Source organism: Symphalangus syndactylus, chromosome 6, assembly GCF_028878055.3.
Source record: "Symphalangus syndactylus isolate Jambi chromosome 6, NHGRI_mSymSyn1-v2.1_pri, whole genome shotgun sequence".
NCBI lineage: Eukaryota > Metazoa > Chordata > Mammalia > Primates > Hylobatidae > Symphalangus > Symphalangus syndactylus.
In genome coordinates, this window is record NC_072428.2 from 59170189 (window position 1) to 59197663 (window position 27475).

A 27475-nucleotide genomic window follows, 5' to 3' on the forward strand; every position below is an offset into this window, starting at 1 on the left:
TAATGTATTATACAAACATTTAAAAATTAAGTATTTGCACTTGTAAAATAAGGAGATTGAACTATCTTGTATAAAGTTCTTTTTTGCTTAGGCATTCTGTCATTCTATTATATCAATTACTGGGTATGAGCTACCAATCACACTGAGAAATATGAGAGCAGTCAAAATAATAAGCGGTAAGATTTTCTACCATTGGTATGTTACTGTTTCATTATTAAGAAATGACTCTCATGTCTAAATATCTCTTGTTATTCCATGTCTTCTACTCCACTCCTCAATACCTTCATTAGAGGCAGAACTTTCAAGTTCAAATTACAGTTCTGACATTCGATATCCTTAATGGCTTCCATCAACTCTCTCTACTAAGTATTTTTTTTTCTTGATATGTATAGAAAATAATATCTCTTCTCCTTTCCAGAAACTGTTTCCAAAGTACTTTGAGGAAAGGAGGAAAAAACACTGTGAGAGAGAATGATACAGCATCAAACTACCTTCATAATTCACATTTTTCATTGCTGAATAAAGAAAATTCATTATTCTGAAGCTGTTGGGGTAAAATTGCTGAACTACAAAGATAATTATTGTCATCCTTTGCCTCAAATTCACACAAAGATAAATGAAGAGCAAATAAAAAACGTAAGTATTTTACATTTTCAGAACCATAATAATATAAAGGAAATGTAAAATAAACTGAATACAATTTCTGCATAAAGGCTAAATTCCATTATGACACGAGTTGCTGAAATAGCATATTTTCATATAAAATAATTATAACAGGTAGTGAAAAATACACTGAAATCTACTCAAAAGAATACAAGTCACGTGGTATCTATACAGATTCAATAATTAACAGTGCAGTCTGCATAAAGGACAACAGTTTCTCTTTTGCCATCTCCCTGTTTTTTCTTTTCTCTTTACTGTTTTTAGGATTAACTCAATAGTAGATTCAGCTACACCAGTATTTTGAGAAATTTCAGCGCCAATGGCTTAAAAGGCATGAAACAGCAGAAAGGTGATGCCAAGGTGGTAGAGAGGGCTCTGATGTTGTTGACTTAATAATCACTGTCATCAGACCAGCACCATCTCATTATGCTTTTAGTGGCTACCCTGCACATTTTAACGTGCATACCTGACTTAACAGTCTAAAGCAGCCGGGTGTGGTGGCCTGCACCAGTTGTCTCAGTTACTCGGGAGGCTGAGGCAGGAGGATCACTTGAGCCCAGGAGTTCAAGGCTGCCGTGAGCTATGATCACACCACTGCCCTCCAGCCTGGAAAACAGAGCGAGGCCCTGTCTCTTAAAAAAAAAAAAAAAGTCTAAAGTTCACCAGCTTGTCTCTTCCTTTCAAACAACAAAAGGACTAACACTTCAACTATGAACGTGCCTCTCCAGTTTTACAAGTTATTGCTGCCCAGTATTTCAGTTCTAAGGTAACAGGTATTTTCTTTCAACTGTGTGAAGATACTATTTTATCAATCTATTGTCATTACTGTTCTTTGAACTTCTTGGGAATCTAATGCTGTTTGTTATGTCTGCTGTTCTTGCTCATGGTAGGTATTTCCCTCTGTATTTGGACTGTGAGATTATCTTCAGTAGAGTTTGTTTTGAGAATATCATGCCACTTAGGTTGAGGGTACAAACTTCAAGATCGGTTTTATATTGGTTTCCATAGCTATTCCAGCATTATCACCAACTGAAGACAATTTTTTATTTTAATGCCCTGGCATGAAGATTCTTGAACTACACAGGAAACATAAATTCAAACTCTAGGCTCACTTAAGGGCCAACTGTGGCTGCAAATTCTCAATGGAGACTTTCTGTTTTGTCTCTATCCCTAAGCCCAGGCTAAAGGAGATATACTTCTACACTTCTTTGTAAATTCTCTACGCTGGCTAGCTCAATTTTCCGTTTGTTTGCTTATTTTCTAATTGGCTCTTTCTTTAAGGGTGCAGTCCTTGACCAGTTCTAGCTTTGTGTGTATACCTGTGTGTGCATTTCAGGGGATATCTTGATTCTAATTCATTCTGCTACGTCTATTCTCATGTCCTCTCATTGCTGTTAAAATCTCTGGCTTCAAAAACTGGAAAATCGCCCTCCAGCTTCCCTACCCTACACCCTGAGAATCCTCAGCATCACACCAACTGTCCATATCACTCTGGTGTTTGGTTCCTTCTTCATTTCTAGCACCTGGAACTTCTCCTACTTTCTAGCGAATTCAACAACGTATTTAAAAGAATCTTATAATATTTTAAGTATTATTTTTAGATGTTTTGTAGCAACAGTGTTTTCAAATTATCTAGTCTGACATACTGCTTTTAAGAGTATTGTCATTGAATCCTTTCAACAATATAAGACAGAGTATTTTTTACAGATGAGGAACCTAAAGTTCAGAAAAGTTAAAGATTCACTATTAATCAAGGTCAGAGTCGTAATTACATTATTCATATAAATATTTAACTGTTCATCTTTTTCTCTAGATTTTCAACTCCATAAAAAATAAATATTATTCTCAACAACTAGCAAAGTGCCTAACTCCTATTAGGCAGTCAATAAATATTTGTTAAAAAATATTAATGTACTCATTAATGGCCGGTAAATGGTAGGGCCAGGATTAGAATCCAGGTTCTGTGAATCATGGTTCACTACCCTCAGTGACTGAAATAAATAGTGATATGAGCCATTAAGAAACCTCAGGAGAGGATCCAGCCTAAAGAATACGTTTACAGCCACAGTTACTCAAGTCATTTGTTTGTCCACTCAATTACTCAGTATTTACTGAGTGTCTGTTAAAGGCACTGGGCTAAGTCCTGGGGGTGTAACAGTAACCAATTTAAACATAGCCTCTGACATCACAGAGGTAGTAGACACCAATCAAATAATCACACATATACATTTATTTAAAAATGTTTGAATTTTTAATTGACAAATAACTATTTTATGTATTTACGGGATACAATGTGTTTTTGGTATTATACACTGTGGAATGAATATATCAAGGTAATTAACATATCTATCATCTCACACGCTTCATTTGTTTTTTTTTGTAGTGAGAAGATTTAAAATCTACTCCTGTAGCAATTTTGAGATACACACTACAATTAATTATGGTCACTCTGTTATGCAATAAATCCTGAAAACTTACTCCTCTGGTCTAACGGAAACTTTGTACCCCTTGGTCAATTTCTTTCCATTCTCTTCAAGAACCCCTCACCTGCCACTGGTAACTACCATCCTACTCACTACTTCTGTAAGTGTTAACTTTATTACATTTCACATCAAGGTGAATCATGCAGTATTTGTCTTTCTGTGCCTAGCTTCTTTCACTTAGCATTAAGTTTTCCAGGTTGATCCATGTTGTCACAAATAAGATTTCCTTTGAATAGTACTATACACATTTACTTTATCCAGTCATCCACTGATGGACACTTAGGTTGATTCCGTATCTTGGCTACTATGAATAGTGCTGCAAAGAACATGTAAGTGCAGATATCTCTTTGACATACTGACTTCAGTTCTGGATATGTACCCAGAGGTAGGATTGCTGAATCATATGGTAAACATATTTTTAATTTTTTGAGAAACCTCCCATACTACCCTCCATAATAGCTCTACTAATTTACATTCCCACTAACAGTTATAAAAGGGTTCCCAAGTGCCACATCTTTGCCAACACCTGTTATCATTTGACTTTTTTTTTTTTTTTTTGAGACAAGGTCTTGCTCTGTCTCCCAGGCTAGAGTGCAGCAGCGTCTGTGATCATAGCTCACAGAAGCCTCAACCTCCTGGGCTTAGGCAATCCTCCCACCTTGAGTCTCCTGAGTAGCTGGCAGTACAGGCACGTGTCACCACACCTGGCTAATTTATTTCTTTTTTTGTAGAGACAGGGTCTCACTAAGTTGGCCAGGGTGGTCCTGAATTCCTGGGCTTAAGTGATCCTCCCACCTCAGCCTCCCGAAGTGTTGAGACTACAGGCATGAACCAATGTGTCTCATTCTACTTTCTGGTAACAGCCATTCTAACAGGTGTGAGGGGTTATCTCAGTGTGGTTTTAATTTGCATTTTATTGATTAGTGATGTTGGACACTTTTTGATAAACCTAATGGCCATTTGTATGTTACACAAATATAAAACATTTGTGATGTCTGCCTGCCTGAGCAAAGCATGAGGGTGGATGCGGAGTCTAGGTGGGGTGGCAGCCCTGCAGGGGCTCAAACCAGACAGACCTTTTACTGAGCTTCTGCAGCAACCAGCTAGGCTTTGTAAACGGGCTATGCCACTGGCTGGTATCTCTGATCAGGTGCTACTGCTGGCAGCAACACAGCTATCACCAAGATCTGTGTACTGGTTGCTGTGAGCACTGCCCCACTCCTTTGTTCCTACTTGACCCCTGGTAGTCTAGACCTTACTCCCAGGGTTCCCTGCAAGACACGAATGGGCCTCCTAGGAAGCATCACAGAATGCTGGGGAAACTTAGCTGTCTTTTTCCACTGCATTAACTGTGTGCCAAGGGGAATCTTCTGTGGGTGGTACTGTGCCTACTTAGGGGAGGGAGGATTCAATCAAACAGACCATTGCTCCTACCCTTCTAATGTACTTTTTGCTCTGTGGTCCATCTGGGTGTCTCAATTTCATTCCCAAGTTTTGAGATTTTCACAAAGGTGTTCTTGTATGTGACTAGTTGCCAAATGGACTTTCTGTGGTGAAGGCTGGGACCTTCTGTTCATCATCTTGCTGATGTCCCTCTCCCCACAAATTTAAACTGCAACTATGATTTGTAGTATGCAGAATGGATTGTGACAACGACAATGATTGAAATGGCACAGCCCAAGAGGACATTTTCCAACCGTAACATTTTATGGACAAGGACTCCAAAGCACAAGAGTTAAGTGACATGTAAGAGTTGTAATGATAGTGGGGCAGCTACAACCACTCTACCCTTAATTCCAGTGCCCTCCCAAATATATGAAAATCTCAGGTTAAAAGTCTGAGCTTTGAAATCAGATGAACATGACCTTGAATCACCATTTCATCTTTTACTCAACCTCTTTGCAGGGATTCTCCATCTGTAGAATAATAACTACTTGGAGTTGTGAAGATAAAATGAGCTACTGATGTATGTAAATTTTATCACTGTCTGGGTAAATATTCAACAAATGGTGAATATGATTTCTGCATTTTGAATCTTTTCATTAGATAGGAGATGGAAAACTAAGAACCTTCCCTGGTTGTCACCAGCAGAGATTCCTTGAAAAGGCCAAATTACTTCATTCTTCATCTACTTAATGACCACTTTTATCAATATACTCATGCCCAAGACTGTCTTATAAAACTCCAGACCCACACTTTCAGTTGCCTATCCAACATCTATGGCTGGATATCTGAAAAGCATCTCAATCTTAACATGTCTGTGTTCCTGATACCACCCCTTCCTCTGAAAGCTCCTGCCCCAGTACTCTCTTAAGCATTTCCCAATTTCAGTTAACAGCAACTTCATTTTTGCAGCTGTAGGAGAAAAAAACCCTGAAGTCACCCTTAACTTCTCTCTCTCACCCTCAGTAAATCCTGTTTGTTCTATCTCTAAAATATATTCGGAATAGGAGAACTCTTGCCACCATCCTGGTCTGTGATGGTTAATTTTATGTGTCAACTTGGCTGGGCCATGGTGCCCAGATATTTGGTCAAATAGTATTCTGAATGCTTCTATGAAGGTGTTTTTTGGATGAAATTAATGTCTACATCAGTGGACTTTGAAAAAAGCAGATTATATTACCCTTCATAATGCGGGTGGGCTAAATCCAATCAGTTGAAGTTTTTGCTAAGACAAAGACTAATCTCCTCCTGAGAAAGAAGGAATTCTGCCAGGAGACTGCCTTTGGACTTGAATGGCAACTCTTCCTTGACTCTCCAGCTTGTCCACCTACCCCGAGACTTTAAACGCAAGAAGCCTCTACAATTACGTGAGCCAATTCTTTAGAATAATCTCTCAATCTCTCTATCGCCACACACACACCCCGCCCTCAAACGTGGTTGGTCATGTTTCTCTGGAGAACTCTAATACACAGTCCAAATCATCATTAACTCTCAGGCAGATCACTGTGGCAATCTCTTAGTTTTCTGTTCCTGAATTCTTTTCTTGCTGTAACCTGCACTGAGCATGTTTTTTACAGTTTGTTTTTTTTAATCAAGCCAAATTTTGATGACTAAAGTTAGTATAAGTTTGAATTATAGTTACATAGTTAATAGTTACTAGATTTTATCTTGCTATGATTTATTAATTTATTGATGAAACACTGATTGCCAACTATGAACCAAACACAAGAGCTATAAAAATAATTAGAACATGGGTCTTGCCTGGAATCTGAGGAGTGTCTCTCTCTCTCTCTCTCTCTCTATATATATATATATATAATATGTCTATATATATATCCTATATATATAGGATCTATATAAGCAGATATAAATTTAAAAAATTATAATATAGTGTGAAAAATACAGTGATAAAGAATGAATAAAGTTCAAAAAGTATAACATCTACTTACATTAAAAAGTTGTTTTTTAGCATATGTTCTAATCTGTCCTTAATAAAGACAAAAAAGAAAATTTTAAAAATATATTTTATTCATTATGTATAATTAACACATTAAACAGTAGATGTAATGGGCTTAATCCACAAAACTAATTACCTTTTGGCCAGGAGCTATGAATTTGTGACAGAGTTCAACATCTTCAGGACATTTTGAGAGAACCATCATTGTTGTAGCCTTGAATAGTTCCTCTATGACCTAAGAGAAATGAAACAGAATCACCTGACACGTAAGCAATTTTACATGAAAAACCTGTTCAGGGCTCAATAAGGACTGCACTCCAAGCTTTAGCAACTATAAATCCACCAAGTCTTTTTTTTTTTTTTTTTTTTAATTATTATACTTTAAGTTTTAGGGTACATGTGCACAATGTGCAGGTTTGTTACATATGTATACATGTGCCATGGTGGTGTACTGCACCCATTAACTTGTCATTTAGCATTAGGTATATCTCCTAATGCTGTCCCTCCCCCCTCCCCCACCCCACAACAGTCCCTGGAGTGTGATGTTCCCCTTCCTGTGTCCATGTGTTCTCATTGTTCAACTCCCACCTATGAGTGAGAACATGCGGTGTTTGGTTTTTTGTCCTTGGCGATAGTTTACTGAGAATGATGTTTTCCAGTTTCATCCATATCCCTACAAAGGACATGAACTCATCATTTTTTATGGCTACATAGTATTCCATGGTGTGTATGTGCCACATTTTCTTAATCCAGTCTATCATTGTTGGACATCTGGGTTGTTGGTGGGACTGTAAACTAGTTCAACCATTGTGGAAGTCAGTGTGGCCATTCCTCAGGGATCTAGAACTAGAAATACCATTTGATCCAGCCATCCCATTACTGGGTATATACCCAAAGGACTATAAATCATGCTGCTATAAAGACACATGCACACATATGTTTATTGCGGCACTATTCACAATAGCAAAGACTTGGATCCACCAAGTCTTTTAATCCTTGAATGTACCATGGAAAATTGGTTCAGTTTTCCAGGCATCTCAATTTCCTTGGTGGGTGGCCGGCAGGAAGAAAAAAGGAAGTGTTTTAATCTTATGTTGACAGTTTCAATGCTGGTAAAGAAGTGAGATGTCAAATGAACAGCTATAACTGATCAATGTCTCTCCAAATTTCAATAAACTCACTTGTAGAATCAGGGTAATAACAGCACCTAACTTACAGGATGTTTGAGAGAATTAAATGAGATAAACCATGTGTCACACTTAGCTTAGTACTGGCTCAGAAACACACAGCAAACATCAGTTGTTGTGAACAGTAAGAACATTTTGAAAAGTGGTTCATTCGCTCATTGGTAAATGAAAGTCAACTTTAAAATTACAGAAATGATGATATATCTAAATATAAATATATACATTTTTGCTTTGCTAATGGCCAAAATAAAAATAACATAAAGCAGCATACAGCAAAAATCAGTATATAAGAACTTATTCTCAAAACCAGCCTAGGCAATATGGCAAAACTCTGTCTCTACAAAAATAAAAAGGAAAATTAGCTGGGCATAGTGGTGTGTGCACCTGTAGTCCCAGCTCCTCAAGAGGCTGAGTTGGGAGGATCACTTGAGCCTGTGAGGTTGAGGCTGCAGTGAGCCATGATCACACCACTGCAACTCCAGCCTAGGTGACAGTGAGATCCTGTCTCAAAAAACAACAAAAAAAATTATTCTACCATAGGTGCCCATAGGAGACTCATAATAGAAACTTGTTCTTAGAAGGAAAAAAGTGACTGGAATGGAAAATATTTCTAAAATGTTTTTATTCACAACTAACATTCTTGGTTTTAAATCCACGAGACAATATTAGGTCTTCTAAATGGTGTATTCATAAAGGTGCACATATGTATAAAGTACAGGCTGCCTTAAAGGCAGGTATCTTCTCTTCCTCTGTTGCATACTAGTAGATCCTCTTGAGGCAGGAAGCATAGTGAAGGCGTAACTGTCTATTGAAGTACATTAATATAACCAGATATAGGAAAACACTTAAATACCAGTGACAACCAGATCTATTTCTGTTTCAGTCATTGTTGGTGTTATTTATTTATTTATGAGACAAGGTCTTCCTCTGTCACCCAGGTTGAAGGGCAGTGGTATAACCATAGCTCACTGCTGCCTTGATCTCCCGGGATCAAGCAATCCTCCTGCCTCAGCCAACTGAGTAACTGGGACCACAGGTATGCACCACCACACCCAGTTAATTTTTTTGATTTTTAGTAGAGATTAGCTCTTGCTATATTGCCCAGACTGGTCTCGAACTCCTAAGCTCAAGAGATCCTCCCTTCTCAGCCTCCCATAGTACAAGGATTATAGGCATGAGCCACTGCACCTGGCCTAGTGGCATTTACTCTAGACATCTTGCCAAGCTATACTGCATTCCTGGTTTATTTTCTTACATTTTATTTATTTATTTATTTTTTAGACGGAGTCTTGCTCTCTCACGCAGGCAGTGGTGCAATGGCTAACTGTAGCCTCTGCCTCCTGGGTTCAAGCAATTGTGCTGCCTCAGTCTCCTTAGCCGCTGGGATTACAGGTGTGTGTCACCACGCCTGGATAATTTTTGTATTTTCAGTGGAGATGGGGTTTCACCATGTTGGCCAGGCTGGTCTCGAACTCTTGACCTCAGGTGATCTGCCCACCTTGGCCTCTTAAAGTGTGGGGATTATAGGTGTGAGCCACTGTGCCCAGCCTATTTTCTTACATTCTATTACTATGGTCATTTATTTTTCCAACCAACATGTATATCTAATTAAGTAAAAAAAAAAAAAAAATTGGTGAGCACGTGGCTATTTAAGGCACTGACCACATAAAATAATAATGACAACTAATTTGGGGGGTGGGAAAAAGAATCAAAAGACTAGATAATAGTAAAGATAAATCTGAAGGGAATAAGCAGAATTAAAGTAAACTTTCTAAGGATCTTGTATCCTAAAAAGGGGAGAAATGTTTAACTTTCTTTTTTTTTTATTTTTTTTCTGAGACAGAGTCTTGCTCTGTCACCTAGAATGGAGTGCAGTGTGCCATCTCAGCCCACTGCAGCCGCCGTCTCCCAGGGTCAAGCAATTCTCCTGCCTCAGCCTCCTGAGTAGCTGGGATTACAGGGGTGTAGCACCACACCCAGGTAATGTTTGTAATTTTTTTGTATAGACAGGGTTTCACCATGTTGGCCAGGCTGGTCTCGAACTCCTGGCCTCAACTGATCCACCTGCCTCAGCCTCCTAAAGTGCTAGGATTACAGGCATGAGCCACCACACCTGGCCTAACTTTTTATTTCATGTAAAAACTATAAGGTAAACCATTAAAATAATAAAAACAGAATGTATAGATTCTAAACTATTGCAGGAAAAGAAAGGAAAATAAAGAAAACCAGATGAATCCAATGCGGAGGGTGAGAAGGGTATAGGGGTAAGGAAGAACTTGATGAAAGGAGAACAACAGGAAGCTAAAGATCCTTTACCTTGAGCCTGTATCACCCTCAATTCAGCAGTGAGATAAATAAATTACTAAGTAACATAATGATTTAGGCAGGCTCATATGCCTCAATCACTTAAACAAAGCTAATACACATTGGGAGGAATAAAGAGCAGGTGGATTAGATGATATGCCTGCACTGTTGAGGGACACAGTACACCCATCTGTAAGATGAAGACTTTGACCACTGGGGTTGTTAAATCATTGTTTTTCCTGAGAAGTACATTTCCAGCAGAATAAGAAAATCACTGGCTGCCCTAATCTTGACATTCACAATATACTCCACAAGTAAGTTGAAAAAAACCCAGAAACCTAACAGAAGGGTTAGCATAACTCAGATGTCTTAAAATGTTAATTGTACTATAACAGCAATACTTAATTGCTTATAGCTCATAAGGGGAAAATATTCTTTGTTAGAACATTCTGATTTAATATTTAAGAGACCACTCTGTATAAAGATGCTAATTTCCAAGGAAACTAATTTATAAAAGGAAGAAAATTAAGAGATGCGGATTACTTTTGGGGAGAGCACACTTTTTTCTAGTCTTTAGGAAAAGAAGTGTATATCACAATTAACTAAATCATTCAAGAACAGTATATACCCTGAGTACCACCAGCAGAGTACCAAATAAATAAGAACTGGAGTAGCAAATCATGACACCAAAACATGAATATTCTTGTTAAGTGTCAATTTATTATTAGTTTCATGAAGATCAACATTAAGACTCACGAAATCAGTCAGAAACCTTTGTGTGTAATTATGTAACGAACTATCCAAGCTGGGACACTTTTGAGAGTCAAAAGTAGAAATATTAGTAATTAAACCACTTTATTTCTCTAGCTGGCCAAGATGAAATAAATTGACTACAACCTATCTCTCTAAACAATTATAACTTAAAAATATGGTCAGACACAGCTAAAGCAGTGTTAAGAGGGAAATTTATAGCAATAAATGCCCACATCAGAAAGCAGGAAAGATCTCAAATTGACACCCTAACATCACAATTAAAAGAATTGGAGAAGCAAGAGCAAACAAATTCAAAAGCTAGCAGAAAGCAAGAAATAACTAAGATCAGCGCAGAACTGAAGGAGATAGAGACACAAAAAACCCTTCAAAAAATCAATGAATCCAGGAGCTAGTTTTTTGAAAAGATTAACAAATAGGCCGCTAGCTAGACTAATAAAGAAGAAAAGAGAGAAGAATCAAATAGACACAATAAAAAATGAAAAAGAGGATATCACCACAGATCCCATAGAAATACAAACTACCATCAGAGAAAAGTATAAACACCTTTACGCAAATAAACGAGAAAATCTAGAGGAAATGGATAAATTCCTCGACACATACACCCTCTCAAGACTAAACCAGGAAGAAGTTCAAAGCCTGAATAGACCAATAACAAGTTCTGAAGTTGAGACAGTAATTAATAGCCTACCAAACAAAAAAGCCCAGGACCAGACAGATTCACAGCCAAATTCTACCAGAGGTACAAAGAGGAGCTAGAACCATTCCTTCTAAAACTATTCCAAACAACAGAAAAAGAGGGACTCCCATAACTCATTTTATGAAGCCAGCATCATCCTGATGCCAAAACCTGGCAGACACACAACAAAAAAAAGAAAATTTCAGGCCAATATCCCTGATGAACATCAATACGAAAATCCTTAATATAATACCGGCAAACCAAATCCAGCAGCACATCAAAAAGCTTATCCACCACGATCAAGTCAGCTTCATCCCTGGGATGCAAGGCGGGTTCAACATACACAAATCAATAAACTTAATCCATCACATAAACAGAACCAATGACAAAAACCACATGATTATCTCAACAGATGCAGAAAAGGCCTTTGACAAAATTCAACAGCCCTTCATGATAAAAACTCTCAATAAACTAGGGAGAGTTTATTGAAGAGGTCTTCAACCTCTTCAAGGAGAACTACAAACCACTGCTCAAGGATATAAGAGAGGACACAAACAAATGGAAAAAAAAATTCCATGCTCATGGACAGGAAGAATCAGTATTGTGAAAATGGCCATGCTGCCCAAAGTAATTTATAGATTCAATGCTATTCCCATCAAGCTACCACTGACTATCTTCACAGAATTAGAAAAAAACTACTTTAAATTTCATATGGAACCAAAAGAGAGCCCATATAGCCAAGATAATCCTAAGCAAAAAGAACAAAGCTGGAGACATCACACTATCTGATTTCAAACTATACTACAAGGCTACAGTAACCAAAACAACATGGTACTGTTACCAAAACAGATATGTGGACCCATGGAACAGAACAGAGACCTCAGAAATAACACCATACATCTACAACCATTTGATTTTTGACAAACCTGACAAAAACAAGAAATGGGGAAAGGATTCTCTATTTAATAAATGGTACTGGGAAAACTGGCTGGTCATATGCAGAAAACAGAAACTGGACCCCTTCCTTACACCTTATACAAAAACTAACTCAAGATGGATTAAAGACTTAAATGTAAAACCCAAAACCATAAAAACCCTAGAAAAAAACCTAGGCAATACCATTCAGGACATAAGCATAGGCAAAGACTTCATGACTAAAACATCAAAAGCAACTGCAACAAAAGCCAAAATTGACAAATGGAATCTAATTAAACTAAAGAGCTTCTCACAGCAAAAGAAACTATCATCAGAGTAAAGAGGCAACCTACAGAATGGGAGAAAATTTTTGCAATCTACCCATCTGACAAAGGGCTAATATCTAGAATCTACAACGAACTTAAACAAATTTACAAGAAAAAAACAAATGACCTCATCAAAAAGTGAGTGAAGGATATGAACAGACACTTCTTAAAAATTTTATGCAGCCAACAAACATATGAAAAAAAGGTCATCATCACTGGTCATTAGAGAAATGCAAATAAAAACCACAATGAGATACCATCTTATATCAGTTAGAATGGCAATTATTAAGAAGTCAGGAAACAACAGATGCTAGCAAGGCTGTGGAGAAACAGGAATACTTTTACACTGTTGGTGGGAGTGTAAATTAGTTCAACCACTAAGAAGACAGTGTGGCAATTTCTCAAGAATCTAGAACCAGAAAAGCATTTGACCCAGCAATCCCATTACGGGGTATGTACCCAAAGGATTTTAAATCATTCGACTTTATAAAGACACATGCACACATGTTTATTGCAGTACTATTTACAATAGCAAAGACTTGGAACCAATCCAAATGCCCATCAGTAATAGACTGGATACTGTGATAGATTGGATACTGTATACACCATGGAATACTATGCAGCCATAAAAAGAATGAGTTCGTGTCCTTTGCAGGGACATGGATGAAGCTGGAAGCCATCATTCTAGGCAAACTAACAAAGGAACAGAAAACCAAACACTGTGTGCTTTCACTCACAAGTGGGAGTTGAACAATGAGAACACATGGACACAGAGAGGGGAACATCACACGCTGGGGCCTATCGGGGGATGGGGGACAAAGGAAGGGAGAGCATTAGGACAAATACCTAATGCATGTGGGGCTTAAAACCTAGCTGATGGGTTGACAGGTGCAGCAAACCACCATGGCACATGTATACCTATGTAACAAACCTGCACGTTCTGCACATGTATCCCAGAACTTAAAGTAAAAAAAAAAAAACAACAACCCTGGTCAGAATACAAACAGCAACTACCTAAGGACTCAGAAAAATAAACAATGATACGTGGACTGGGAACTAGTCAACTTGATTAATAACCTGAAATGGAGATGAATTTTAGTTCCATTTTTACCTCCTTTGTCTCCTGGTTTTGATTTGGGGATAAAACGTTGTTGATCTGTTTAGTAGGCATAGGAAGCAAAACTTCTAAAAGAAAGCTCCTACTACTAGTCTGGTAAAGTCCCTGTAGGATAGCGTTTTTAGGAAAATCCTTGGTTGTTTTGTCCCCCACTCTTTTCTCTCTTCTGTTCCTAGCCAAAAGGTAGCCCCAGGTGTGGAGTGGCACTGTCAGGGTGACAGTGGCACAAGCACCTAAAACACCAAGAGAAGACCTACTTCTCCAACAGAGGAACTGGGAAAGGGAGACTGCTGTTTTTGAACAGCGTGGATGTGGGTAATCTCTATTATTATTACTACTATTTTTTGAGACAGAGTCTTGCTCTTGTTGCCCAGGCTGGAGTGTAGCGGCACGATCTCGGCTCACTGCAATCTCCGCCTCCCAGGTTCAAGCGATTCTCATGCCTCAGCCTCCCGAGTCACTGGGATTACAGCGCGTGTCACCATGCCCAGCTAATTTTTGTATTTTTAGTAGAGACAAGGTTTCACCATGTTGGCCAGATTGGTCTCGAACTCCTGACCTCAGGTGATCTGCCTGCCTTGGCCTCCCAAAGTGCTGGGATTACAGGCGTGAGCCACTGCACCCAGCCTATTATTATTATTTTTTAATATTTTCTCTTGCCAATTAGACCCAATGGTAGCCACAGTCACCTGGAAATGAATAACATGGTGGCGACTAAGACCTGGGAGAAATCTGTCTTTCTGGCCAGAGAAACCAAAATGAGGGGGCCAGACAGTGTGAAGGAAATTCTGAAGAATGGGAGAAGTTGACCCTCTAGTTGTGTATGAAGTAACATAAGGCTAGGGCTCACCTCCAAGCAATGTATATGTGAAACAGACCCAAAGAAGCACAGTGAACGCTTCTGACAATGAACTACAATATAAATCACTGTGCAATTTCCAGACTATGAGTAGCACACGCATCAGAAAGACTCAAATAGCATAGCAGAGGCTTTGAAAACTTAACTGACATGGAGACCAATGCCAATAGAAAGTAAAATAAAACTTACAGTCTGAATCTAACCAGTTTAATAACTGGTAAAAACAACAACAAAAATAATTCCATTTCCAAAGGATTTTAACAGAACCCAGAGTGTCAGAACGCAACATTAAAAACATCCAGGATATACTTAAAAATTACTGGACATACAAAGAACCAGGAAAATCTTATGAATTCTCGTGAGAAAAAATAATCAACAGACACAGACACATAGAAGACTCAAATATTGGAATTATCTGACAATTTAATGCAGGTATTATAAACATCTTCTGCAGGTAAAGGGAAACATTCTTAAAGAGAAAGATAGAACTTCTCAGTGGAGAAAAAGAAACTAAAAATAAACAAATAAAAATTTTAGAATTGGAAAATATGTGAAATAAAAATTTCACAGGATGGGCTCATTATCACAATGAAGATAAAAGAGGAAAGAATTAGTAAGTTTGAAGACAGTTCAGTTGAAATGCCCCCAATTCTGAATTACAGAAAGAAAAAATACTAGCCAGGCATGGGTGGCTCACGCCTGTAATCCCAGCACTTTGGGAGTCTGAGGTGGGCAGATCACTTGAGGTCAGGAGTTCAAGACCAGCCCGGCCAACATGATGAAACCCCGTCTCTGATAAAAGTGCAAAAATTAGTCGGGTGTGGTGGCAGGTGCCTGTAATCCCAGCTACTCAGGAGGCTGAGGCAGGAGAAATGCTTGAACCTGGGAGGTGGAGGGTACAGTGAGCTGAGATTGTGCCACTGCACTCCAGCCTGGGCAACAGTGAGACTCTGTCTAAAAAAAAAAAAAAAAAAAAAAAAAGAGAGAGAAAGAGAGAAAGACAGAAAGAGAGAGAGAAAGAAAGAAAGAAAGACAGACAGACTCATTAATAATAAGCAGAGCATTACAGCACCATGGGACAATATCAAAAGGTTTTACATTCGTGTTACTGGAGTAACAGAAGCAGAAAAGACAAAAAAGGGCACAGAAAAAAATATGTGAAGAAATAGTGGCTGAAAACTCCCCCAAGTTGGCTAAATTCAAGGAGCTCACTAAATCACAAACAGGATAAACTCAAAGAAAATTATACCTAGACACATCATAATCCATGTGCTGAAAACCAAAGACAAAGAAAAAAATCTTGAAAGAAACCAAGAAAAATGACCCTTTACATTGGAAAAAACAATTCAAGACTGGATTTATTCTCAAACACTACAGAGGTCAAAAGATAGCATACTATATTTAAAGTGCTGAAAGAAAAGAACTGTCAAGCCAAAATTCTATATCCTGTGGAAGCATCTTTCAGAAATGACAGTAAAATTAAAAAATTCTCAAATGAAGAAAAACTAAGAACTGATTGCCAGCAGAAATGCTTTTAAATATTAAAGGAAATTCTTTAGGCTGAAGGAAAGTGACCCCAGAGAAATCTGGAACTTGAGTAATGAAAGAACAACAGAAACAGTAATTTACGATTACTACCAAATGTAGGTAAATACAACAGATGTTTTTTCCTCTTCTGAAATTATTTAAAATATGTATGGTGATTGAGAGCAAAAATTCAAACATCACCAGAGGTTTTCAAGGTATGTGAACTGTGATTGGCAGAATAATATTTATCCCTCTGCCAAAGCTGTCCATGCTCCAATCCCAGAACCAGTGAGTGTGTTAGCCTACCTGGTAAAAAAAAAACTGTGTACGTGTGATTAAGAATCTTTAAATGATGAGATTATTCTAGATTACGTGGGTGGGACTAATGTAATCACAAGGATCCTTTACATGAAAGAGGGAGGCATGAGGGTGGTGAGAGTTAGAAAGATTTGAGATGATATCTTGCTGGTTTTTAAGGTCTGTGAGCCAAAGAATGCAGGCAGTCTCTAGAAAATGTAAGAGGCAAGGGACCTAATTCTCCCCTGAAGCCTCCAAGAGGAATGCAACTCTGCTGACACCTTTTAGCAGTGTTGGATTTTAAACCAGTAAAATCCACTTTGGACTTCTCACCTCCAGAAGTATACAATAATAAATTCGAGTTGTTTTAACCCACCAGGTTTGTGGGGACGTGTTATAGTAGCAATAGGAAATTAATATATAGAACTTGTAATGCATATGGCAACTATAACATAAAGGGATGAAGGTAAAGGGAAATACATAGTAGTAAGACTGTCGTTTTACTTGAAGTGTTAAAATATTAAGTAGAATACGGAAAAGAATAGAGGATTCAGAAATAGATCCGTATATATATGACCAACTGATTTTTGACAAAGACCCAAAAGCAATTCAATAGATGAAGTTTAGCTAACAGCCTTTTCAACAAATGGTGCTGGAGCAAGAAGTTATCCAGAGGTACAAAGGAAAGGGGAAAGAGAAGAGAGGAAAGGAAGGGACAAGAACTTCTGTCTCACATTACACAAAAATTAACTCAAAATGGATCATAGACTTACATGAAAAATGTAAAGCTAAAGCTATAAAACATCATAAAATCCTTGAGATCTAGGGCTAGGTAAAGAGTTCTTAGACTTGACACAAAAAGCATAATCCATGAAAGAAAAAATGATAAACTAGATGTCATCAAAACTAACGGGAAGGAAAAGCCAAGCTACTTATTAGGAGAACACAGTCAGAAACCGCACATCCAACAAGGAACTAGTAGCTAGAATATATAAAGAACTCTCTAAACTCAACAGTGAAAAAAACAAGCAAGCCATATGGAAAATGGGCAACAAAAATACATTTCACAGGAGATGACATATAGATGGCCAGTAAGTACATGAAAAGATGCTCAACATCAATATGCATTAGGGAAATGCAAATTAAAACCACAATGAGATACTAATACACAGCTCTTAGAATGGCTTAAAACCACCACATATGCCTGACAGTACTTGGTACTAATGAAGAACTAGAACAAGTAAAACTTCCATACATTGCTGGTAGGAATGCAAAATGGAACAGTCATTTTGGAAAACAGATTTCTTCCCTATAAAATGAAAGAAACTTTGTAATTTATATAAGGAACATAAGTAACCATGGACTTTGGGATCCATAATGGCAGGGAGTGGGGAGGGTCCGGAAACCAATCCCTTCTGGATACCAAGGGATAACTCCACTTAGGAGTAAATTTAACCAAGATCTGTATAATGAAAACTATAAAACATCACATCAAACACTGACCTAGTAATCCCACTTCAAGGAATTTACCCAAGAGAAACGAGTCTGGGTGGCTGTGGCTCACACATGTAATCCCAACACTTTAGGAGGCTGAGAGGCAGGAGGATCACTTGGGCCCAGAAGTTTGAGACCAGCCTGGGTAACATAGTGAGATCCTGTCAATACAAAAAATTTAAAAAATAGCACCTGTAGTCCTAGCTTCTTGGGAGGCTGAGGTGGGAGGATCACTTGAGCCCCAGGAGTTCATGGCTGAAGTGAGCTATGATTGCACCACTGCACTCCAGCCTAGGTGATAGAGTGAGACCCTGCCTCAAAAAACAAAAAAACAGAGAGAGATGAAAGTTTACATTCATACAAAACCTGCACATAAATATTTACGGCAACTTTGTTCATTACTTTCAAAAACAGAATAAACTAAATGTCCTTCAACTGGTGAATGGATAAATAAAAACTACTTCAGACACCTATTATGCAACTCTTAGGGAGTAATGTCACTGAAGCTACCTCCTTGCCCAGGCCCACCCCATCTAAAGCCACTGGAAAAGTAACTGTTCTCCTGGGATAACTGATCTCTCTAGGGTAGTCCAACCCTTTTTAATCAGTTCCTGACTTATTTTGGAATATATCTGAGATAACACCAGAAAAGGTAGTACAAGGTAATGCTCTGAATAAAATGACTCTGTGTGTTCTTCTGGTTCACAGTATTCCTGGACATTAATCACCAAAGCTTAAGAAACTAGCCTAAAAATCCATCAGTCAGGGCATCTACAGATAAAAACAAAGTCAAGAAATGGAAGAAAAAGAGAAAATGAGGCTGGGCACGCTGGCTCATGCCTGTAATCCCAGCACTTTGGGAGACTGAGGCAGGCGCATGGCTTGAGCTCAGGAGTTGAAGACCAACCTGGGCAACATGGTGAAACCCCGTTTCCACCAAAAAATTAGCTGGGCATGTGGTGTGTGCCTACAGACCCAGTTACTCAGAAGGCTGAGGTGGGAGGATGGCTTGAGCTCAGGAGACGGAGGCTGCAATGAGCTGAGACTGCACCACCACACTCCACCCTGGGAGACAAGAGTGAGACCCTGTCTCAAAAAAAAAAAAAAAAATGAAATAAAGAAATGACCAATTTTAAACCCTAAGTTTAGATTGAAATGCTCCAGTTTAGAGCAGAATAAAATAATTTCATGGCATTGTTGACTGAATGCAAAGGTAAAAATCTGTAACTGAATTCTGCTCACACTTACTAAAAAGGTATGTAAGCTTAACCTATCTATTCCTCAATGTTTTTACTAATATAACTGAGAAAAATAAACGATATCTTGCAACCCTGTCACATGGTAAAATATAATTGTAGAACAAAGATTAATAAAGAATTAGGGGATGGGCTCAAGTGAAAGCTACTTAAGGAATGCCACTGACTCCTTCTGAAGCTCAGATCCTGAATCCCTACAGTCCAGAATACGGTTGTTCAACAGCAGCACTACTGATATTTTGGGCCAGCTAATTACTGGGGAGAAGGTGGCTGTGCACTTTAGGTTGCTGAACAGCACTTCTGCCTTTACCAACTACATGCTAGTAGTGACCACTCTTCCCCCTTCCCTGCCCATTCCCTAATAGAGATAACCAAAAATGTTCCATGGGGACTGATCCAAAATGCTCAGTGGGAAGTGTAAAGGGGATATGGAAGTGAAATGCTATATTGTGTGGCCAGAATGCCCCTTCAGGGCCAAGTGCCCTATATGGGAATCCAGGAATATTATTAACTGCTGATGGTTTATAGTTGAGTGCTTCATCAGGAACTGTCGAGACCCAAAGGTGCTGCCTTACTCAAGGTTATGCACCTTCCAGTGGCTAATCACATCCAATGATTTGTTGATATGGGAAGGCACAAAGTGCTACCGCCTTGCCTTCAGATGGGACAACTGTTCCCATCTGGTTTAGGACCATTCCAGTTCCAAAGTTCTTCACAGAAGAAGCTAAGGCCTCTGTTTGTAAATGGATCACAGTTCACGCTTCCCACTGTTCAATGTGACTTTCTTCCTTTCCTTACGAATGCTGTTCTCAAGAGCACTCCCCAATAACGCTCCTGCCCACACATCTCTGCCTTAGAGAGTTTTGTTTACCAGGAAATCCAACTCAAGACAGGGTAATAAAATAATTAGTCTGTTCTATTTGTGATATATAAGGTATTTATGTTTTAAGTGGAAATAGGTCATTTACTGGGTAAGAGTAGAAAGACATATAAATTAACAGAAAGGAGAGTTGATGAAAATCACTAAAATAAACATCCCATAATTACAAATTCAAACTAAGATAGTAACCACAATGCTTCTGAATAGACAATTCGTAATTTAAAAGTTAACAATTCCTGGGTATTTACTAAGTGTCATAAATTATGCTAAGTACTTCATATATATATATATATATACACACACACACACACACACACACACATATATACACACAAGTACTTCATACACACACACACACACACACATATTTTATCTGCCTGATCTTCTCAAGTAGCCTATAAAGTAGGAATTTTTATTCCTATGTATTGGAATTTTGATGAAGACACTGAGGCCTAGAGAGATTGTCCCTTAAGTTGGTCACATAGCACGTGAGTGGTTAAGCATCAAATCTTGGTCCATTCAATTCCACTTGTGTGCACTGTCTGGATTATGTCTACAGCCTCCTAACAAGGCCTCTCTACTTTTATCTACCTCTAAATCATTGTTCATATTGCTCCTAAAAAGTTGTGTCTAAAATATAGCTCTGACCTTCATTTTCTAATTTAGAACTCTTGCTCCTTAAATTTTGGATAAAGTTCAAACTCCTTACTATGGCATTGAAATACAAGGTCTTTCATGATCTGTTGCCTGACCATGACCATCTAGCTGATAGCTCCTGTGGATGCTTTCTAATATAGCTACATAGGGGTTTATGTAAGTATTACAGACATTTATATAATTATAAAGATGTTTGGTTTATTTTCCTAGCAAATCAGAGCTACTATTTAGTGAACCTGCTTGTGTTCCAGACCCCATGCTATGTGCTTTATATTATATATACAATTTCATTTACCCCTCACATAACCTTAGGAGTAAGCACAATTATTCTAATTTTAGAGTTGAGGAACCTAAAGATCATGAAAGTCACGGAACTTCATAGCAAAGCTAAAGGCAGAGCTGGGATATAAAATTAAATCTGACTCTTGTACTTTAAACTATTACGGTAAAGGCACACAGTGTTTATTAAGTAGTTCTCCCTTCTTTTCACTTTATGAATATCTGTAACACATAAATGTCTGAGGTAAAAATATATACAGAAACATTTTAATGTCACAGATAGCTGGTATTTTAAAACTTGTGTACCTACCTGCATGAGATCTTGAAGGCTGTCAACAAAAGAAATCTCTGCTTCTATCATATAAAACTCTGCCAGGTGCCTCCGGCTCTGAGAATTTTCAGCTCGGAAGGTCGGACCAAAGGCAAACACTTGAGTAAAAGCTCTGCAATTCAAGATTAAGAGAATAAAAATAGAATTCACATGATTAATTTTAAGTATTTAAAATATTCAGTGAGCTCTTAAGGAAATTAAAAAAAGTTTTGTGTGCCTCTGTCTTGTCCACAGACTGACACATATTTGCTGCTATATATTTCTCTAATAGGTGATAATAATGGTTTCATTAAAAATGTTACATTGAGGCTGGGCACAGTGGCTCAGGTCTGTAATCCTAGCACTTCCTGGGAGGACTGCTTAAACTTAGGAGTGCAAGACCAGTCTGGGAAACATGGTGAAAATTTATCTCTACAAAAAACCTTTTAAAATAGCTGGGTGTGATGGCCTGTGCCTATAGGTCCAGCTACTTGGGAGGCTGAGGCAGGAGGATCGTTTGAGTCCAGGAGGTCGAGGCCACAGTGAGCCATGTTCATGCCCCTGCATTCTGGCCTGGGCGAGAGTGAGATCCTGTCTCAATAAACAAACAAACGAAAAAAGAAAAAAAAAGTTACATTTATAGAAACCATTTTATCCTGAAGGAATCTGCAACTGCTTCACAAATCCTATGGTTTTACTAAATATAGAAACATAACCACTTCTGGGTGCACTCTACTGCAGCTGCCTTAAACAGCAGGCAACTGCATTTCACAGCAATCAAGAACAAAGTAAAGAAAAAAACACTGCAGCCCAAGAAACCACACAGAAAATTATCTAGATAACAGTGAAAACTAGAATTTCATGTAGATAAAGTGTGTTCCGAAAACCAGAATTTCATGTAGATAAGGTGTGTTCATTTATTTTTTAAATACATGAAAAAAGAACGTCAGAAACATATAGCAGTTCACCTTGTTCAAAGCCCACTCAAGTCCTTCACGACCACTCAAGTTTTTCAGTCAATGGTGAATGACCCCTGAAATGTGGAGGTGAGAGATTTTGAGGAACTACTTTATTCCCTTGATTCCAGATGACTGTAGCTCAACCATCCAAATGGGGAGAAAAATCCCTTACTCTTAAACTCCTATAGTGAAGTGGACACTACATTTGTCATTCGTTAATGCTCATTGTTTCCCTCACATTCAAACCAAGTAACAGCTGAGATTAGATCAAGCACATATGAAGTAATAAGTATTTCTTGAGGACTTAATCTTTAAATGTGAAGGTTTTGTTAGAACAAAGCAAGCTGTTTGAGGCTCCTTAGCCATGATCCTTGATCCTGAGCACACCTAATCTGTCATTTAGCCAAATAATATTAAGATCAGAAAACTCAGTGTAGAAAATAGATGGATTTTGTATATATATGGTTTTTTTTTTTATTTTTTTAGTAAAGATACTCTGGGAAAGGAAACATAAAGTAACTATGGTGAAAACCAAGAGATTTATTTTTCTCTCAATTGCCATTTCAGTAAGACCCAATTGGTAGAAGCTTAGGAATTTATATTTTGGTTCTACAGCTACCTTCCTAAAACCATGATCTGCTAACCTGAGAACCTTAGTTTTTATTGAAAAAATAAACAGTAGGAACGCAAAAATATTACTATGGTCATGCCCTTCTTCCAAGATTCAGCTACAGACTTGTCGACTAGAATGTTTTGAAAAAGACGAAACCTACCTTGTGCAGAATGAAAATTTTGACCCTGTTCCCCAAAACAAACAAAAGACAAAATGAACAATCCTGCCTTTCTTTTTACATTTCCTCCAGCTCTGTTAATCTCAGTTAATCCACCTACTCCGCCAAGACAGATCCCACATTCCCCAGCTTATTACATGGCCCTTATCATTTTGATCACAAAATTTAGTTGTTTACACCTTGGAAAACTCCGAAATCTCGCAGCTTTTCTCTATCTCCACAGCTATTGTCAGTGTAAACCTTTGTCTACTGCTTAGAAAATAACAGCTTTTTAACTGGTGTCTGTCACCTGTCTTCCTCCAGTCCCAAACTACAGGTTTCCAAACTCAAATCTGATTATGTCAGCCCTAATTTTAAAATCTTCAATGGTTCCTTAGTACCAAAGAATAAAATTCTAACTCCTAATTTCAACTCAGTTCTTTCCCACACATCCTTTTCTCCAGCCACTCTGAAGACCTTCTCCTTTCCTAGCGTGTCCCATGTATGCCCTTGGGTTTTTGCATAGGGTCTCCCTACCCTGTATTGCCTCCTCCCCTTCTCCTCTACCCTCCAAATGGAAAATTCCCATTCAACCTTCAAGACTTGTCTCAACTGTCACTTCCCCTTTGAATCCTTACCACTCCCCCAAATTTATTGCTCCCTCTCGTGTATTACTATAACACTTTTTTCATGTTTATTATATAGAACATATCACTTTGAAATGTAACTATCTATTTAAGTTATTTTTCTCCCCCGGTGTTTTCCAGAACAGGAATCATGTTTTATTCATATTCACATCTCTAGTGCCTAAGATAAAACAGGTGCTCATGCTGAATGAATGAGTACTAATGATGATGACAGGCTTCCTCAGTTGTAAACTAAAAAGCACATCCTCACAAACAGTAACATTACAAATACAGAAAAATACTCAGATATATGTCACTGAGGCCCTCAGTATCTAAAAGCGGTCAAACAATCCAGGTCTGGCCCAAACAATAAATTCAACAATTACAAGGCCCTGAGTTTCCAATCTATGACTGTGCCATCTCTCAGTAGGTTGGCAATAGTACAGTACATCTAAATAAGTAAAATGACATTTCTGGTACTTTATCACAAGAAATTGTGTGTATACTTACGGAGCATAGGATGCTCCAAGATAAACAGCAATAGGGATTTTTAAATTTTGCAGTAGTTGATGATTTTCCCTGGCAATGCAGGGCAAGGTCTCTAGCATAAAATGCAGAAGAGGCTCAATAATTTTTATTTCAATTATAGTAAGGATCAGGCTCTGATTGAGGTATCCAAGAGTTAAATATCATTTTGATAGAGTAAGAACTAACGACCACAGTGCTTCCTCTAAAGTAACAGAGTGATAAAATGAACTGGAAGGTATGTTGAAAAATTGCGTAAGAAAGCATCTAATCTTTAAGCAGATGAATGTTTAAATAATTCAGTAATGATCACCCTATGTCAGTATCCAAAGATACTGTTCAGTATCAAGTGTTCTATTATAAGTAATAGCAGCAATAGCAGTAGTAGTACTAGTGGCTACCATTATGGGCCAAGCACTAAATGGCCAAGAACCTTAGAGTTAATCCCTTCATAGTTAACTCAATCTAAGTATGTATTAATACATTTATCTTCCAGAATAAGAAACTGCAATTCAGAGAGGTTGAGAAGCTTTCCCAAAAGTTAAAGTCATAGCTTAGTGAACGGTGGAAGCCAGACTCAAATCCACATTTCGGACTCTAATGCTCATAGCCTTAACCATGATACTAACAACAATGATGCTCAAAACAACACTGCAAACTCAGAAAATTAGAAAGAAAAATTTTTAGTATATTCTCCCTTCTCAAAGATAACTAGGGTAAGCAGTTTGGCATATTATGAATAGCTTGTTTTATGTGTTAAATACAGCTCTCTAGAATGTTATCTTCATGAAAATAATGAGAATGATATATTCTCATCAATACTTTGTAATCTTTAGCAAGTCATTTAGCTTTTCTGGTCTTCAAATCCTTATAGGAGTAGGGGTTGCGGGCAGCTTGGCATTGATCTCTACTGTCTTTTGCAATAATTTTGTCTCTAGATGCATGTGGAATCACTTCTATTTTAATTTATGTTTGTTTCTTTCTTTTTTCCTATCTTCCACAGACATGAAAGCCATTTGCAGCAAAGACTGAACCAACCAACATTTAAATAAAATCTGAGAACAAGGCCATTTCTAAAATAAGATACAAAACCAGGTGAAAGGCCAGTATTGCTCTGAGAAGAGACCAGGAGAAAAAGAAAATACTCGGCACTAAGAATCATTCTTGTGCCAAACTATGAAGAGAGGAAAGCTATATAAGGAAAATCCATGAGCTTGGAGTTAATGTTTAGTATAACAAAAGTACATTCAATACACACCAACCTAGATAGCTACAAAAATGGCTCTTTGGAAAATAAAAAGCAAAATTGCAAAAAAAAAAAAAAAAAGGTTGTACAAAGTTCACTTTCTCCCACGTATGGAGTTTTATGAAGCCCTCAAGATGGCAAATTGATTAATATAAAGTGGTCACTGATTGCCTGGCCATTTATTCTTTCTGGCCCTGAAATTTCACAGTGAATCTTAACATTTTGAAAGAACAGAGGAACTGCTATTCTTTAGTTTGGGAAGAACTTATTCAGCGTAAGACTGATCAGCAACTTTCACTACACCCTTCCCAAACCATCCCCAACCTCCATATCACTTCTTTACTGTCAGTTTAGTAAAAGTTCATTGACCCTAAGTGAACTCCCAGAAAACTTTTAAAGTGGATTTTAAAAGTTCTTGCCAAGTGCTTTTCTCATCATTCAGAAAATGATCATCTATTTGACTACTGTTTTGTGTTCACTGGATTGTCAATACTGTGACATATTTTGCATTCATTATTTCTACATGCCTAACAGAGTAGACTCCAGATACCCCCTTTTCAGCTTTCCCCTATCCCTCTACCATGCAACACACTTGGTGGAAAGGGACTATAAAAGAGATGCAGCCTTCACCATTTCAACAATCATGTCATGTCAAGATGCCTTAGGGAGGGTGCATTCTAAATTCTAAAAATTCTTATCTTTATTGCCAAAAACTTGTGCCAAATAATTTCCTTTAACATGTTCTTAATATTTTTTTTGGAACTGAATTTGAGACCCAAGCAAAATTTAATCTAAATTGTATGATGAAATTCCAAGTTTGACAGTCTGACAACAATCCTGCTAAAGGGGGAGGAAGGTTAGCTAACCATCTGAGGAGATGACATGTGAAAAGAACATTCTAGCAAAGCAAACACCAACACATAGGTCCTAAGGTAGGAAGGAGCCTGATATGTTTAAAGAATTTAAAGAACAGGTGTAGGCCAGTAGCAGGATCAATGATAAGAGATGGTGGAAAGGACCAGAACATGCAGGGCCTTCCTTGTAAACACAGTAAGCAGTGACCAGATTTTATTTGATACACCTTGAAATACCTTCACCTCTTGAAACATTTAACACTATTTTCCTAGTACTCTCCTAGTTTTCCTTCTAAATACTCCTCTGACCTCTATTTCTGCCTCCTTTTGCATGCCGCTTTAGCTGTTCATTAAGCAGTAGCACTCCTCCAAAGTTACTCCTAGAACCTTTAACTTTTCTCACGATACTTTTCCTTATATGATTTCCCTTGGCCAATGATTTCAGTTAACTGCTTACTGGCACACACAAATTTATACCTTCTAACCAGCCCTCTTCTCTAAGTTCCAGAAGTATATATCCATCTGCTTATCTGGTCCTTCCACTTGTCACAAACTGAACTCATGCCTCCCCCCAGCTTCCACTTTGATTTCAGTTGTCTCCCAACCTTCCTAGGCCAATCTTCCCAATACATTCTTTTTTTTTTTTCCTGTTGGTTTGGTGAAAAAACCAATATGCTCTTTAATAACACCATGTACTACTTACTGTTCACAGTGCCTTTCAAAATAAAAAATTTACATCAATTAATGTGATTATTTAACATCCATCTCCATTATATTGAAAATTTCATGAGCGACTATATATATACATATTTTTTTTTGGTTCATTATGGCATCCTCATCTTCATTTTTTTTTTTTTTTTTTTTTTTGAGACGGAGTCTTGCTCTGTCACCCAGGCTGGAATGCAGCGGCACTATCTCGGCTCACTGAAAGCTCCACTTCCCATGTTCACGCCATTCTCCTGCCTCAGCCTCCTGAGTAGCTGGGACTACAGACGCCCGCCACCACGCCTGGCTAATTTTTTGTATGTTCAGTAGAGACAGGGTTTCACTGTGGTAGCCAGGATGGTCTCGATCTCCTGACCTCGTGATCC

General features: G+C 38.0%; 1 protein-coding gene across 17 annotated transcripts in view; it reads right to left on the minus strand.

The window, feature by feature from the left end:
- The window catches only part of NARS2 (asparaginyl-tRNA synthetase 2, mitochondrial), a 149205-nt gene that overhangs the window by 42156 nt on the left and 79574 nt on the right, over positions 1-27475 (minus strand). For 13 of the 17 annotated variants that reach the window (XR_010121365.1, XR_010121368.1, XR_010121366.1 and 10 more), the window contains 3 exons: positions 21405-21537; positions 6683-6781; positions 6539-6576 (listed from right to left, as the gene is read on the minus strand). The exons of 1 other annotated variant lie outside the window; for it this stretch is intronic. Coding sequence is in view for 10 of the 16 variants with exons in the window: in XM_055283085.2 (XP_055139060.1) it covers positions 6539-6576; positions 6683-6781; positions 21405-21537 (270 nt within the window). In the remaining 6 variants the exon portion in view is untranslated. The remainder of the gene's footprint in view (positions 1-6538; positions 6577-6682; positions 6782-21404; positions 21538-27475) is intronic. 3 more of the 17 variants (XM_063641448.1, XM_063641444.1, XM_063641449.1) reach the window with 2 other exon arrangements.